The sequence below is a fragment of the Hyperolius riggenbachi genome, chromosome 1, assembly GCF_040937935.1.
Source record: "Hyperolius riggenbachi isolate aHypRig1 chromosome 1, aHypRig1.pri, whole genome shotgun sequence".
Classification (NCBI taxonomy): domain Eukaryota; kingdom Metazoa; phylum Chordata; class Amphibia; order Anura; family Hyperoliidae; genus Hyperolius; species Hyperolius riggenbachi.
The window spans coordinates 446205366-446221433 of NC_090646.1; the positions used below are offsets into that span (position 1 = coordinate 446205366).

The following is a 16068-nucleotide window of genomic DNA, read 5'->3' on the forward strand; positions in this document are numbered from 1 at the left end:
TGTATGTAATCCGCAAAATCAGAGGAAGCGGTATTTCCCATCCACATACCGCTTCCTCTAAACTTTATGAATGGCCATTTTGTTACTTTTTCTAGATAAATCTAGAAAAAAAACACTGGAGAGGGCGGAAATTTCTCGCTCTGCTGGGGGATTGTAGATTTTCATGCGGGAACAGCTTTTATGAATGCCCACTTTGCGAAATGGACGGGAAAATCCGCTGTTTTGAGCGGAAAACTTGCGGTAACCTTTTATGAATAGAGCCCTATCTGTCTGGTGTGTACCAGGCATTACAGATCAACTTTGCTTCATGGTGCATGATGAGGCACTGAGTGGGTCAGTCTCTGTTTAGAACGGAGTATCTCTGAAAACATGTACTTTATTCGCTATGATATTTTCCCTGGAAGATCGGGGGCAAGTAATTGGTGCTAAAGATCAGTTAGTGCAGCGAGAGGCCACAGGCGCCCTTTGCTCAGGCGCCTCCAGCTGTCAGTGCCAGGCCACAGTAATATAAACAACAGTGCGTCCAGCAGCGGGCCTCCTCCTTACCACTCTTGGGCTTAGAGTCCCCGGCAGGCCCGGTAGAGGCGGAGCGGTTCTGGCTCTTGCTGGTGTTGTTGGGATCCATGTCCGAGTTGGAGCTGAGCGGCATAGACCGCGGGGTGGGCGTGCAGGAGGCGGCTGGCAGCCAGGAGCATGGCGTTCTGGAGGACCGGAGGACAATTCATGGCGACATCTTGATGTGCAACCCGGTGAGAAAAAAAATAGAGACTAGACTGGAGGGTAAATGACAGAGAGGTGGGGATCGGGGAGCAGAGGGCCCCTCAACTAGACAGTGGGTCAGGTAGTCGCGGGCCCCGCTGGCCTTCCTCAGAGATTGGGAGCGGCAGACAGACTACAAAGTAGTACGGGGAAGCAGCGGGGCCCACGCAGGGATCGGACCCAGGTGCTACTGGGAGCCCCACCAGGGACTCGCTCGGAGAGTGGGGAGGATCACACGCCGCTCCTCCGGGAAGGAGCAGAAAACCCGAACGCGTCTGTAATGGCGACTGACCGCCTGACGGTGCCAGAGCCCGGATGACGGCGTTATATAGAGGGGGAGTGTCCAGCCTGGAGGAGGCTTCTGGGAGGTGTAGTCCTGGAAAGCGTGTAGCTATTGGAAAGCGGCGTACTGCGTGAAAGCCTGAGGTGCCAGAGGTGATTTGGAACGCACTATGGCGGCGCCCATGAGAGCTGTCAGCCGCTGCTGTCAAATCCTGAGTGTATGGAGGACACCCAGCTGCCGCCTCTCCCTCCACACCCGGCTCTTCGGGAGGGAGACCACATTCGGCTTTCAGACGGTGTCTGAGGAAGAGAAGCGGGAGAAAGGTCAGCTGGGGGGACCAAGTGGCAGGGAAGTTGCAGAGGTGGCTGGGAATGTTTTGCTACTAGCAATACTAGTATTGGATAATGATCGTCCGCTTTATAATCACTTACTATAAGCCATTCATCTACATCGTCATGATTGTTCAGTTTGACATTTTAGCTGACTATGGGTAGTTAAACTACATGAAACTTTTTGCATAGAGATCGCTGATTATCCCTGGTGGTGAGGTTTCCTGAGGCGTATTAACTCTTTCCTCAGCATAGCTCAGCCTAAAGTCTTATGCATAGTCTAAAACTGGAAATCAATAAAAACAAATTGTGCTCTATTCTCAAAGACTTCCCGCATGCGGTAAAGTGCATGCGGGAAGTTTGCACCCAAAATACCGTCAAGTTGGAATTCTCAAAATGTTCCGCATGTTTTTCCCGCATGCGGAAAAAGTGTGGTAAAAGTGCAGGATTCATGCGGAAAACTTTCCGCAAAAGTCGGTATTTTCCGCAATAAAGGATCAATTCTCAAAAATGTTCAGGCGCATTATTTCGTCGTTAATTACCGATTTTTTTTATCACCTACAAGTAGTAGGTGATATATTCCGCATCCCATTGACTTTAATGAAGTGTGGAGGCTTAAAGAGAACCCGAGGTGGGTTTGAAGAATATTATCTGCATACAGAGGCTGGATCTGCTTATACAGCCCAGCCTCTGTTGCTATCCCAAACCCCCCTAAGGTCCCCCTGCACTCTGGAATCCCTCATAAATCACAGCCACGCTGCTGACAAACAGCTTGTCAGAGCTGGCTGTGTTTATCTCTATAGTGTCAGTCTGCTGCTCTCCCCGCCTCCTGCAGAACTCCAGTCCCCGCCTGCATCCCTTCCCTCCCTGCTGATTGGGGGGAAGGGACGGGGCAGGGACCGGAGCTATGCAGGAGGCGGGGGAGCAGCTGAGACTGACACTACAGATGTAAACACAACCTCACAGCACGGCTGTGATTTATGAGGGATTGCAGAGTGCAGGGGGACCTTAGTGGGGTTTGGGATAGCAACAGAGGCTGGGCTGTATAGGCAGATCCAGCCTCTGTATGCAGATAACATTCTTTAACCACCCTGGCGTTCTGATTAAATCGCCAGGGTGGCTGCGGGAGGTTTTTTTTTAAATAAAAAAAAAACTATTTCATGCAGCCAACTGAAAGTTGGCTGCATGAAAGCCCACTAGAGGGCGCTCCGGAGGCGATCTTCCGATCGCCTCCGGCGCCCAGAATAAACAAGGAAGGCCGCAATGAGCGGCCTTCCTTGTTTTGCTTATATCGTCGCCATAGCGACGAGCGGAGTGACGTCATCGACGTCAGCCGACGTCCTGACGTCAGCCGCCTCCGATCCAGCCCTTAGCGCTGGCCGGAACTTTTTGTTCCGGCTGCGCAGGGCTCAGGCGGCTAGGGGGGCCCTCTTTCGCCGCTGCTCGCGGCGAATCGCCGCAGAGCGGCGGCGATCAGGCAGCACACGCGGCTGGCAAAGTGCCGGCTGCGTGTGCTGCTTTTTATTTCATTAAAATCGGCCCAGCAGGGCCTGAGCGGCAGCCGCTGGCGGTGTTGGACGAGCTGAGCTCGTCCAGACCGCTCAGCTGGTTAAACACACCTCGGGTTCTCTTTAAGGGCTGTGCTTGCTGGACTTTTAATTTTTTTTTTAAACACTTTTTCATGCGACCTTTTTACCGCATGATTCCCGCATGAATAATGGCTGTTTCCGCATCTTTTTTCCCGCATGCGGCAAACATGCGGAAAATGTTAATGAATGCTGAAAAAATGCGGAGTTTACCGCTGGCGGGAATTTAGCGGTAAAATTTTGCGGTACTTTTGGCTCTTTGAGAATAGAACCCATTGTGTGAAGCATGACCAGTAAAATGGATAGCAACATGTCAGGTAAACGATGGTGGATAGGTAAGAGTCCCTTCTGTTTGGCTGGGGATGTGCACGGTATAGAACTGGAAGTAGGAAGAGATGACAACTGGAAATAGCAAGAGATGATGGAAGTCACATGGCGGTTGTAAATATAGTTAAAGTGTACCTGAAATGAAATTAAGACAAAAAGTAACATACTAAAGTAGAGGGATAATCCAGAGGCTTCCCTCATCCCTCTTGAGCCCTCTGTTTCAGCACTGGGACATTCTGAACATATTCAACAAGGGCCTGTCAATTTGCGTGGCAGTGGTCCCATCCATGTACGTGCATGTTTGCACCGTGCAGGTGCACCTAACGACTGAGCAGTAGCATGAAGCCGCTTGTGCATGGAGTGTAAAAAAGGTGAGCTTGAGCAGCTCCAAGCTATTGCACAGGCGCTGCATGTTAGTGTGCCTACGCAGTGTGGCCCTGCTCTTACATGGACAGGAGCGTGGCTATGAAAGCTTATCTACACAGTTTGTTCATAGTATTCAGTAGATCCACATGGAGCAGGCACCAGCAATGAAAGTAATCGTCTCTTTATTGATCACATCAGTTAAAATCAGCAGTGATATAACAACGACAGACCGCTGTTTCGAGCCATCGTGCTCTTTATCAAGTTGTCAAAACTGCAATACAAACATTCACCTTCCACCCCTCCTTATATATAAAAGCAGCACCAATCAGTGGTCAGTGTTTGAATCAACCAATCACAGTGCATAAACAGCATGGAGGACCTGATGGGGAACTGTGTGATACTCCAAAAAGCACACCCCTTTAGGTCAAACCACTCCCACTGTATATGAATATAAGAGATTAAAAGTGCTTAAAAATCTCATCTACTGGAGACAAACTGTTCTCCTGTCTCCCTGATTTCACAACTAAACACGGGGAAGAGCCTCCAGCCAGCCGCGTTGACTAAAGTATCAAAACGTCGTTCTCGCCAGTTTCAGCCAATCCGCTGTGGCAAATGTCGGCCAATGAAAGGCCCCATAGCCCAGGACGGCGACCAATCCGCATCCACATGCGTCTCGGCCAATGGACTACGCGTACGTCACGACGCGTCACAAGCAGCAACCAATCCGCATTCACATGCGGCTTGGCCAATAGGCAACGCGTACAACACGACGCATGAGAAGCGACGACCAATCCGCATACACATGCGGACCGGCCAATGACTGATGCGTACGTCATGGCACATCAGGAAGGCGGCCAATCCACAGCCACTAGCAAAACAAAGTAAACAATGCGTGCAAAATGACGCAACAGAGCGTTGGCCAATGGGCAAATAAGCACAAAAGGCCATTCACGCGTCCTGAAGCCTGCATAATTGGCAAATAGAAGGACCCGCCTCCTCAAGAGAAAACGCTTCACATTGGTTGCCCTAGCAACCATATATGATGACTAAAGGCTCTCCCCATATCCAGCATCCTGTAAGCCAAAAATAGGGAAAAAATTGAATGTCATGTAATAACCACATCTCTCACTGTGTCATTACAAAAAAATTGATTCAAACACCACACACCTCTACCACATGAAAAATAAAATTAATGACTGCAATTAAAAAAGAGACAAACATACCACATGAATACTAACAATTTCAGATGCAAAAAGACAGATCATAATCCAGGTTTAAACCTCCATTACCTAGAACACCCAGTTTTTTAATCCAGAACGCTTTGTAAACCGAGGGTAAGGCAGGTGGCTCGGGCTCCGCAAACCAGAAAAGAATGCGCACACAGTGATTAAATTCAAGAAAATTGCCTTTACTATGGAAGGACAGATTAATAGGGTGTAACAGTGATTAAGATAAGCAAAATCTTCAATATAACACAATAGTTCAAGGAAGATCCTATAACAAGTTATTGTCAATTTCTCCTAAGTCTGTATTCTCAGTGCGGACACTTGATGAACAACAGTGCTACAAACTGACCCTGACTGACCCTAACCTCACAATTGGGTGCGCACCCTCCCTTTGTTCCCCAGTGGTCCAAGTGGACCGCTTACAGTTCGTAGAAGCGCGCGGTGGGGCCCGGTGCAGTTTCTTGTTCCGGTGAACACAAGATCTGGAACCATGAAGTCCTACTCAGCAGGCAGAGAACCAGTTGAATAATGATGAAGTTCAATAGCAGATGTTCTTTGGTATTCTGGTCGTCCTACAAAATGTGTGTACTGAGGTATGATCTAATCTGGGATTCTATAGTCACTGTCCAGTACCTCGACAGCACTGTGAGTCTCTTCCTATTAGTGGCAATCCACACAGTTCTCTCTCTAATCAGCCAGTGCACAGTCCTTTTCAGTGTAGCTCTTCTGCATGCACAGTCTTTATACTAAGGCCTCTCTCTGATCAGCAACTTCACACAGTCCATTTCAGTGTAGCTCCTCTGAATGCACAGTCTTTATACTAAGGCCTCTCTCTAATCAGCAACTTCACACAGTCCATTTCAGTGTAGCTCCTCTGAATGCACAGTCTTTATACTAAGGCCTCTCTCTGATCAGCAACTTCACACAGTCCATTTCAGTGTAGCTCCTCTGAATGCACAGTCTTTATACTAAGGCCTCTCTCTGATCAGCAACTTCACACAGTCTATTTCAGTGTAGCTCCTCTGAATGCAGTCTTTTCATACAATCTTTCTCTCTACACACTTCTAGCAGCACAAGAGAAAACAACAAACCTGTCCTGCTTCTGCCCAGAAGTCTCTAGAACTTTCCCCCTCCTCTGCATCTAGAGCCAGGCTCTACTACACTCCCGGGGGTGTGTCCCTTCAACCTTTAGCTGATCTCTTAAAGGGCCATAATCAAAGTAATACAGAAACACATTTACCTTGCATTTCAACACAATTTAAACAGGGTAAATAAACTTGGCAGCATTATATAACTGTTTCTTACATATTCCCCCCCACTTTAATATTGACAGTCCCTGTCAATGACTGAGGCAGTGTGGTAACAGATCGTTGCATAGCGGGCCAAACAAACTCATTTTGCGCATACCGCGCTGGGGGAATACCAGCATTCGGTCTAGTGGTACGTCTGAGGGCTGCTGGTGTGCTCTGGGGTGTTGCAACCATGGGATGAGTAGGACCAGCAGGTTCTGCATCAGGAGCAACACCTGGGGGCACGGTAGTCACAGGTGGAACATCCTCAGTAGTAGGGAGCGGCCAACAATCATCCTCATCATCATAGGCCCATTCATTACCACTGGGCTCCGGTTGTGGGAGCTCGTTGACATTAGCAGTTCTATCACAATTTATTCCATCAGAAAGACATGGGCGCAACATATTTCGATGAAGGACTCGAACAAAATCAGTCCCTTCTTTCTGGACTTCATACACTGGCCCATCGGCATACTTGCAGTTAACAACACGATATGGCACAGCCTCCCATTTGCCTTCCAATTTTCCATGAGGCCTCTTGACACGCACCAGCACCAGGTCACCTGGCTGCAATGGAGCACTGTGCACCGGGGTCCTATCAGGATGGGAATTCTCTTGTAGACGCTGCTGCACTAATCGATGAACTGTCTCTAGCCTCTGCCGGTGTGCCCGCACCCAAGAGGTTGGATCTCTTGGAGGGAATCCATCTATGTCATTCAATTGTAACTCCCCAACACTCCGCCCAGACCGTCCAAAGAGGAGAGTGTACGGGGAATACCCTGTTGTTGAATGGACTTGATTGTTATAGGCCCACACCATCTCGGACAGGAACTGAGGCCATTGTAATTTCTTTTCCTCCTCCAGAGTTCGCACCATCTGTAACAGAGTTCTGTTAAAGCGTTCACAGGCTCCATTTCCTTGTGGATGGTATGGGGTCGTGTGTGACTTCTTTATCCCATAAATACGTTGTACTTCCTTCATTACATGTCCCTCAAAACAGGCACCTTGGTCGGAGTGGATGCGTTGTGGACACCCGTACACTCGGATGAAATCTTGGCACAGAGCCCGAGCGGCTGTCTCAGCTGTCTGGTCCTTGGTGGCAGTTACAACTGCAAATTTGGTAAAGTGGTCCACCATTACCAGGCAATATTGGTGTCCGCTGTTGGATGGGCCCACCATTAGGTAGTCTATCATGACGATCTCCAAAGGTTCCCGGGTCACTATGGTTTGCAGGGGAGCTCTCTGTTCCATTGCTTTATGGATCTCACAAGTTCGACAGCTGCGGCACACTTCTTCAACCATTTGACGGAGACCAGGGCTATAGATCAGTCGCTGCAACCAGCGGAAGGTCTTTTCATGACTAAAATGTCCATTCTTAGTATGAGCCTCAAGAGCTAAGGATTGAGCCAATTCACTAGGCACCACAATTTGATGCCGAATGTCGATTTCAAAAGGTAGATAGACCTTCCGGCATAGCAGTCCATTTTTCATCTCCAACTTTTCCCATTGGCTCAGGACTGATAACATTTCACATGTCAGTCTTCCTCTTTCCTCTGTACAGGGCTTCTTGCCTTTTTCAACACACTTGATCACTTTCGCCAACCCCTCATGGGCCTGCTGTATCTGTGCCCATTCCTGTCGTGAGGGACCAAAGAAAGGAGCCAACTCAGTCCCCTCCACCACACACTGAATAGCAGCGACCAAGGCCTGTGAGAATTTGCTGAAATCCGGCATCTCCATATGCTCTAACTCATGATCCACATCTCCGGTGGGGGGCTGGGTAGTTACCCTGGAAAGTCCATCAGCGTTCTGGTTTTCGGTCTTGGACCGGTACTTAATACGGTAATTGAACTTAGACATTCGGGCTATCCACCTCTGCTCCAAAGCCCCGAGCCGAGCATTTTCCACGTGAGCTAGTGGGTTGTTGTCAGTCAGTACTAGGACTTCAGCCCCGGTTAAATATTCAGAGAACTTTTCCGTCATGGCCCATACCAGCGCTAGCAGCTCCAACTTAAATGAACTGTAATTTTCAGGGTTTCTTTCGGAGTCTCGCAAAGACCGGCTGGCATACGCTATAACACGCTCCTGGCCATTCTGAAACTGAGAAAGCACCGCTCCAAGACCATATAGGCTTGCATCTGTATATAGCTGAAAGGGCAAGTGATAGTCAGCATACGCCAAGATTGGTGCTGTTGTTAGAGCATCCTTCAATGCCCGGAAGGCTTGTTCTTGCTCATGTCCCCATTTCACAGACCGGTTCTTCGGACCACCGGATGTGCCTCGCAGGAGAGCATTAAGTGGTGCTGCTATCCTAGCGAAATCCTTAATAAACCGTCGATAGTAACCAGCTACTCCAAGGAATGCCCTCACTTCTCGCAGGGTAGTTGGTGTCGGCCAGTCTTGAACAGCCGATATCTTGTCCCTCGATGGTCTCACCCCTTCTCCTGATACACGATGCCCCAGATAATCAATTTCAGACTGAAACAGCCGACACTTACTGGGTTTCAGTTTAAGTCCATGTTTCCTCAATCGCTGAAATACTTGTCCCAACTGATAGAGATGATCTTCAAAAGTTGCAGAGTACACTATAATGTCGTCGAGATAGATGAGAGTGAACTCAAAGTTAAAGTCACCAAGACATCTCTCCATCAATCGTTGAAACGTTCCAGGTGCATTTGTCAGCCCAAAGGGCATCCGGTTAAATTCGTATAGCCCCATAGGTAAGATGAATGCAGTCTTCTCCTTATCTTTCTCAGCCATCGGCACCTGCCAATACCCACTAGCAAGGTCCAGTGAGGAGAAGTAGCGTGCTCTTCCTAGCGCAGAAAGGGACTCCTCAATCCGGGGTAAGGGGTAGGAATCTCGTACAGTGCAGGCATTTAGCTTCCGGTAGTCCACGCAAAATCGAATGGACCCATCCTTTTTCTTTACCAGTACCACTGGAGCTGCCCAGGGACTTTGGCTTTCTTGAATGATCCCACCCTGCAGCATCTGTGTTAACAGTTCTTTCACCTCCTGATACATCTGTGGAGGGATTTGTCGGTAGCGTTCTCTGATCGGAGGGGTGTCTCTGGTGGGTATCTCATGATAGATTCCTGTTGTACATCCAAAGTCTTCAGCATGATGCGCAAAGACTGCGCGATTTTCCCATAACAGTTCATCCACTTTTTGAATCTGTTCCAGAGAGCAGGAAGAAGTCTCCATCTTCATCTGCTCCCGAATTGCACTGCCATTCCATTCAGGGGTGGGGCTCCCATCTCCTCCCATGGACACAGTTACCGTCCATTCATCTCTTTCGGCTGGCTCCAGCTGCATCTGAGTGACTTCCCTTACTTGTTCCGGAGTCACATAAAGGTTGGCCAGCAGCCTGCCTGGGGCTAGATCTACACTCTGGTTCTGGGTGTTCACACATCGCAGTGGTACTCTCCCATGGCGGACTACTGCCAATGAACGGGCTACTAGTGGATCCACACCTCCCTCGACTGTCTGCAGTGGTTCTATCAACACAGCTATACCTTCCAATTTCCGACAAGTGCCTACAGGCATGGACATTATAGTCTCTCGACTGGGTGGCAATGTAACCTTTGTATGTCGAGGAACCGAAATTTGAGCCAGAGGGCGCTGTGCATCTGGACTTTTCTGCAATCCACATGTCCGGACCAGCCGCTGGAATGCTGTCTGAGTAGGCCGATGGCTGGTGGTTTCCTTCCAATAACCATGACCTCTCTTTTCAAAGAGAATCTGATCCAATTCTTTTAACACATTCATCCCCAAGATGACTGGGACCTTTGCTTCATGTGATTCCTGTACCACAACAATACCTTTCTTGCCTAAATCTTGGCCACATAACCTGACATTCATCCAGGCCACTCCCACCACGGGTACTGGTAGCTGATTAGCTGCAACCACTCGAACAAATGTATGAGGATCATATTTCACATGCCGCTGAAAATACCTTTCATAACAGTCTTTACTCAGGGTCGTTACTTGGGAGCCCGTATCAATCATCCCGGTAACCGGAATACCTTCCAATTCCATCTGTATTATGGGACTTGCAGCGATTAGGTCTTCATCAGGGCATTTTACTCTCACAGTCTCTTTCTCCGTTTCCCCTACTACATGCCCTACAGCAGCAGGGGACTTCAGTTTAACGGCGGTCTCTCATATACTCGTCGCTGCCCTGGACATCTAGCAGCAACATGGCCCATACGTCCACACTCCCAGCAACGTATCTCCCGCCGCTCAGGCCATTGGTTAGGGCCCCTTCGGTAAGCCCTGTCAGTCTCTCCTGAGGGTTGTACTGGATTACTCGGACCCCTTCGGTAAGTCCGATCCTCCTCCCTCCAACGGGGCTGTGGAGGGTTCTGACATTCTTGGTGGGAACGACCTACCCCTTCTTCTCTAGCTTGCTGGAGGTCTGAAATTCTCATAGAATTCTCATTACAACTGGTTTGTAGGTGTTCCATTTGCTCTTGCAATTTCTGCATTACTGTGAGTATCTCTTTAACCGTCCCTTTTTCTACCGCTTCTGTACTGGGGCTAGCTCCCTGCGACAGAGTGACTCCTACGATAGTGTGAGGTTTTAGGACCATACTATTGGCACGTGAGATGGCCTCCACTTGTACATCATGAAATTTAGCATCGGTCTCTCGTCGTATATAGTCCTGCATGGCAACAGACAAACTTCCATCACGGATCCCTAGGACAAACTGGTCACGAAGAGTCCTGTCAGGGCTACAGAAGGCCGGAGAGCCTCCTTTTTCCTTTCCTTGAATATCTTGGAGCAATCCTTGTAGGGCATTTGCATATTGGGGAAGACTTTCATTCTCTCCTTGTACCCTCTGGAAGAATCGGGACTGCAGGGACCCCAGCAATGCAGTTTCTCCATAAATGGTTTCTAGAATCTCAACCACTTGCTCAAATGTCTTTCTTTGTTCTAATGGCCGTAATATCACTGTAGTCTTGGCATCCCCTTGTAACATCAATATGGCTAACTCTACTAGCACCTCTGGTGTAGTCTGATACATGCGCTGTACCATTCGTATCTGCTCCGCCCACACACTCACGGACATGTTATTGCCATCAAATTTAACTAACTGACTCATTACAGCCCCTGCTGGCATTTTTCCTTCAGCACCTTCCCTTCTAATGGGTGCGTTGCCATCCATTCTGGTTTGTGGATTGATCCTGCCGCACTACGCCAATTTGTAAACCGAGGGTAAGGCAGGTGGCTCGGGCTCCGCAAACCAGAAAAGAATGCGCACACAGTGATTAAATTCAAGAAAATTGCCTTTACTATGGAAGGACAGATTAATAGGGTGTAACAGTGATTAAGATAAGCAAAATCTTCAATATAACACAATAGTTCAAGGAAGATCCTATAACAAGTTATTGTCAATTTCTCCTAAGTCTGTATTCTCAGTGCGGACACTTGATGAACAACAGTGCTACAAACTGACCCTGACTGACCCTAACCTCACAATTGGGTGCGCACCCTCCCTTTGTTCCCCAGTGGTCCAAGTGGACCGCTTACAGTTCGTAGAAGCGCGCGGTGGGGCCCGGTGCAGTTTCTTGTTCCGGTGAACACAAGATCTGGAACCATGAAGTCCTACTCAGCAGGCAGAGAACCAGTTGAATAATGATGAAGTTCAATAGCAGATGTTCTTTGGTATTCTGGTCGTCCTACAAAATGTGTGTACTGAGGTATGATCTAATCTGGGATTCTATAGTCACTGTCCAGTACCTCGACAGCACTGTGAGTCTCTTCCTATTAGTGGCAATCCACACAGTTCTCTCTCTAATCAGCCAGTGCACAGTCCTTTTCAGTGTAGCTCTTCTGCATGCACAGTCTTTATACTAAGGCCTCTCTCTGATCAGCAACTTCACACAGTCCATTTCAGTGTAGCTCCTCTGAATGCACAGTCTTTATACTAAGGCCTCTCTCTAATCAGCAACTTCACACAGTCCATTTCAGTGTAGCTCCTCTGAATGCACAGTCTTTATACTAAGGCCTCTCTCTGATCAGCAACTTCACACAGTCCATTTCAGTGTAGCTCCTCTGAATGCACAGTCTTTATACTAAGGCCTCTCTCTGATCAGCAACTTCACACAGTCTATTTCAGTGTAGCTCCTCTGAATGCAGTCTTTTCATACAATCTTTCTCTCTACACACTTCTAGCAGCACAAGAGAAAACAACAAACCTGTCCTGCTTCTGCCCAGAAGTCTCTAGAACTTTCCCCCTCCTCTGCATCTAGAGCCAGGCTCTACTACACTCCCGGGGGTGTGTCCCTTCAACCTTTAGCTGATCTCTTAAAGGGCCATAATCAAAGTAATACAGAAACACATTTACCTTGCATTTCAACACAATTTAAACAGGGTAAATAAACTTGGCAGCATTATATAACTGTTTCTTACACGCTTCACGTCTGGATAACTCTTTATCCCGATCCCGCCCCCCTCCCCACCCAATTGGAACCCCATCAATTATTTGGACTCTCAACTGTGAGACATTATGACCTGCCTCAAAAAAATGCCTAGCTACAGCCTGAGTGTTATCACCATTTCTAATGGCTGACTTATGAGATGAGAGTCTCACCTTAAGAGCCTTTGTGGTTTTGCCCACAAGGGCACTTAAGTAGATAGACCACAAACGTAGAGTTGCAATCATAGTGTTCTCTAATAGTAAATGCTGTACCCTTAGAAGGGTGTCTAAAGACATCTCCCTTAATTATAGAGTTACAAAGATGTCAACTAAGACACGGGTATGTGCCCTTCTTCCCCTCTCTAGGTTTATGTGATCTAGCTTTTGTGTGTACCGATTTGTCCCTAATCGTGGGGGCCCTCTTGAAGGATGTCAAAGGGGGTAACGGAATTCTGGGACCCTGGGGAAGGCCTCCCTTAGCAAATGCCAGTGTTTCCTGATCACATTAGTGATCTTAGTGCTACAAGTATTGAAAGTGGAGACAAAGGGCATCCGGACTGAGTTGTCTCTGGATTTTCTATTCCTGTGGGAAGTGCTGAATGTATGATCGGGATAACCCCTGTTTCGGAACTTGTTTCTCATTTTGTCTAACTGTACTTCCCTGTAAACCCCCTCTGGTACAATTTTAGCTACTCTCTTCAGTTGACTTCCTGGAATGGAATTTTTTATCTGTGCAGGATGGAAGCCGGAATAATGCAGGATTGAATTCCTGTCAGTCATCTTGACATACAGGTCTGTACTTAACCTAGGTCCCTCTCTGTAAACCACTGTATCTAGAAAAGAAACACTCTGCGGATCAACATGTGCTGTGAGGCGTATTGTAGGACATCGCTCAGAAAGGGAATTCAAAAAAGCATCAAGGGTCGAACGCGGCCCCGCCCACACAAAAAAAAAAAGTCATCGATGTACCTCCACCAGCACTTAGCATGCTGGCGGAACAGTACATCGGTATAAACAATTAATTCCTCAAACAAACCCATAAATAAATTTGCGTAGGACGGGGCCACGTTCGACCCCATTGCAGTTCCCCTCTGTTGGATGTAAAAATTGTCCTCAAATCTAAAGTAATTAATTAAAATACAGTACAATTCTCAGTAGCTCAAGGAGAAAGGTCCTTTGTTTGTTTGAAAAATCGAGGTGAGTCATAAGGTACCAATCAACAGCCTCTACACCCCCATCGTGTGGGATGGAGGTGTAGAGGCTCTCGACATCCAATGTGACCAAAAGTGTGTCCCCATCGATGTCTCCAACTCCCCTCAATTTGTCAAGGAAACAGGAAGTATCTCGGAGATATGACTTCAAACCAGTCACAATCGGCTGCAGCACCCTATCGAGATATTGCGCCAACGGATGCAAGAATTCAATCCTGCATTATTCCAGCTTCCATCCTGCACAGATAAAAAATTCCATTCCAGGAAGTCAACTGAAGAGAGTAGCTAAAATTGTACCAGAGGGGGTTAACAGGGAAGTACAGTTAGACAAAATGAGAAACAAGTTCCGAAACAGGGGTTATCCCGATCATACATTCAGCACTTCCCACAGGAATAGAAAATCCAGAGACAACTCAGTCCGGATGCCCTTTGTCTCCACTTTCAATACTTGTAGCACTAAGATCACTAATGTGATCAGGAAACACTGGCATTTGCTAAGGGAAGCCTTCCCCAGGGTCCCAGAATTCCGTTACCCCCCTTTGACATCCTTCAAGAGGGCCCCCACGATTAGGGACAAATTGGTACACACAAAAGCTAGATCACATAAACCTAGAGAGGGGAAGAAGGGCACATACCCGTGTCTTAGTTGCCATCTTTGTAACTCTATAATTAAGGGAGATGTCTTTAGACACCCTTCTAAGGGTACAGCATTTACTATTAGAGAACACTATGATTGCAACTCTACGTTTGTGGTCTATCTACTTAAAGAGACTCTGTAACAACAAAAACCTCCCCTGGGGGGTACTCACCTCCGGTGGGGGAAGCCTCCGGATCCTAATGAGGCTTCCCACGCCGTCCTCTGTCCCACGGGGGTCTCGCTGCAGCCCTCCGAACAGCCGGCGATAGAGCTTAAATATTTACCTTTGCTGGCTCCAGCGGGGGCGCTGTGGCTGCTTTCGGCATGGAAATAGCCGGAAATACCCGATCTCCGTCGGGTCCGCTCTACTGCGCAGGCGCCGGAAACTTGCGCCTGCGCAGTAGAGCAGACCCGACACCGATCGGGTATTTCCGCCTACTTCGGAGCCGACAGCCGTCAGAGCGCCTGCGCAGGAGCCAGGAAGGTAAATATTACGTCACCGCTGCACGGAGGGCTGCAGCGAGACCCCTGACGGATGGAGGACGGCGTGGGAAGCCTCATTAGGATCCGGAGGCTTCCCCCACCCGAGGTGAGTACCCCCCAGGGGACGTTTTGTCGTTACAGTTCCTCTTTAAGTGCCCTTGTGGTCAAGCCTATGTGGGCAAAACCACAAAGGCTCTTAAGGTGAGACTCTCATCTCATAAGTCAGCCATTAGAAATAGTGATAACACTCAGGCTGTAGCTAGGCATTTTTTTGAGGCAGGTCATAATGTCTCACAGTTGAGAGTCCAAATAATTGATGGGGTTCCAATTGGGTGGGGAGGGGGGCGGGATCGGGATAAAGAGTTATCCAGACGTGAAGCGTTATGGATTAAAAAACTGGGTGTTCTAGGTAATGGAGGTTTAAACCTGGATTATGATCTGTCTTTTTGCATCTGAAATTGTTAGTATTCATGTGGTATGTTTGTCTCTTTTTTGATTGCAGTCATTAATTTTATTTTTTATGTGGTAGAGGTGTGTGGTGTTTGAATCGATTTTTTTGTAATGACACAGTGAGAGATGTGGTTATTACATGACATTCCATTTTTTCCCTATTTTTGGCTTACAGGATGCTGGATATGGGGAGAGCCTTTAGTCATCATATATGGTTGCTAGGGCAACAAATGTGAAGCGTTTTCTCTTGAGGAGGCGGGTCCTTCTATTTGCCAATTATGCAGGCTTCAGGACGCGTGAATGGCCTTTTGTGCTTATTTGCCCATTGGCCAACGCTCTGTTGCGTCATTTTGCACGCATTGTTTACTTTGTTCTGCTAGTGGCTGTGGATTGGCCGCCTTCCTGATGTGCCATGATGTACGCATCAGTCATTTGCCGGTCCGCATGTGTATGCGGATTGGTCATCGCTTCTCATGCGTCGTGTTGTACGTGTTGCCCATTGGTTGCCGCTTGTGACGCGTCGTGACGTACGCGTAGTCCATTGGCCGAGACGCATGTGGATGCGGATTGGTCGCCGTCCCGGGCTATGGGGCCTTTCATTGGCCGACATTTGCCACAGCGGATTGGCTGAAACTGGCGAGAACGGCGTTTTGATACTTTAGTCAACGCGGCTGGCTGGAGGCTCTTCCCCGTGTTTAGT

The 16068-nt window shown here is 48.2% G+C and overlaps 2 protein-coding genes across 2 annotated transcripts in view; one reads left to right on the forward strand and one right to left on the reverse strand.

Annotated features, from left to right (window-relative positions):
- RNF10 (ring finger protein 10) overlaps positions 1-1083 on the reverse strand; it is a 44343-nt gene extending 43260 nt beyond the window's left edge. The window contains exon 1 of the mRNA XM_068238692.1: positions 547-1083. Within this exon, the coding sequence (XP_068094793.1) occupies positions 547-649 (103 nt within the window). The 5' untranslated portion in view covers positions 650-1083. The remainder of the gene's footprint in view (positions 1-546) is intronic.
- Positions 1084-1136: 53 nt separating this feature from the next.
- The window catches only part of COQ5 (coenzyme Q5, methyltransferase), a 63663-nt gene continuing 48731 nt past the window's right edge, over positions 1137-16068 (forward strand). The window contains exon 1 of the mRNA XM_068238693.1: positions 1137-1365. Coding sequence (XP_068094794.1) covers positions 1212-1365 — 154 coding nt within the window. The 5' untranslated portion in view covers positions 1137-1211. The remainder of the gene's footprint in view (positions 1366-16068) is intronic.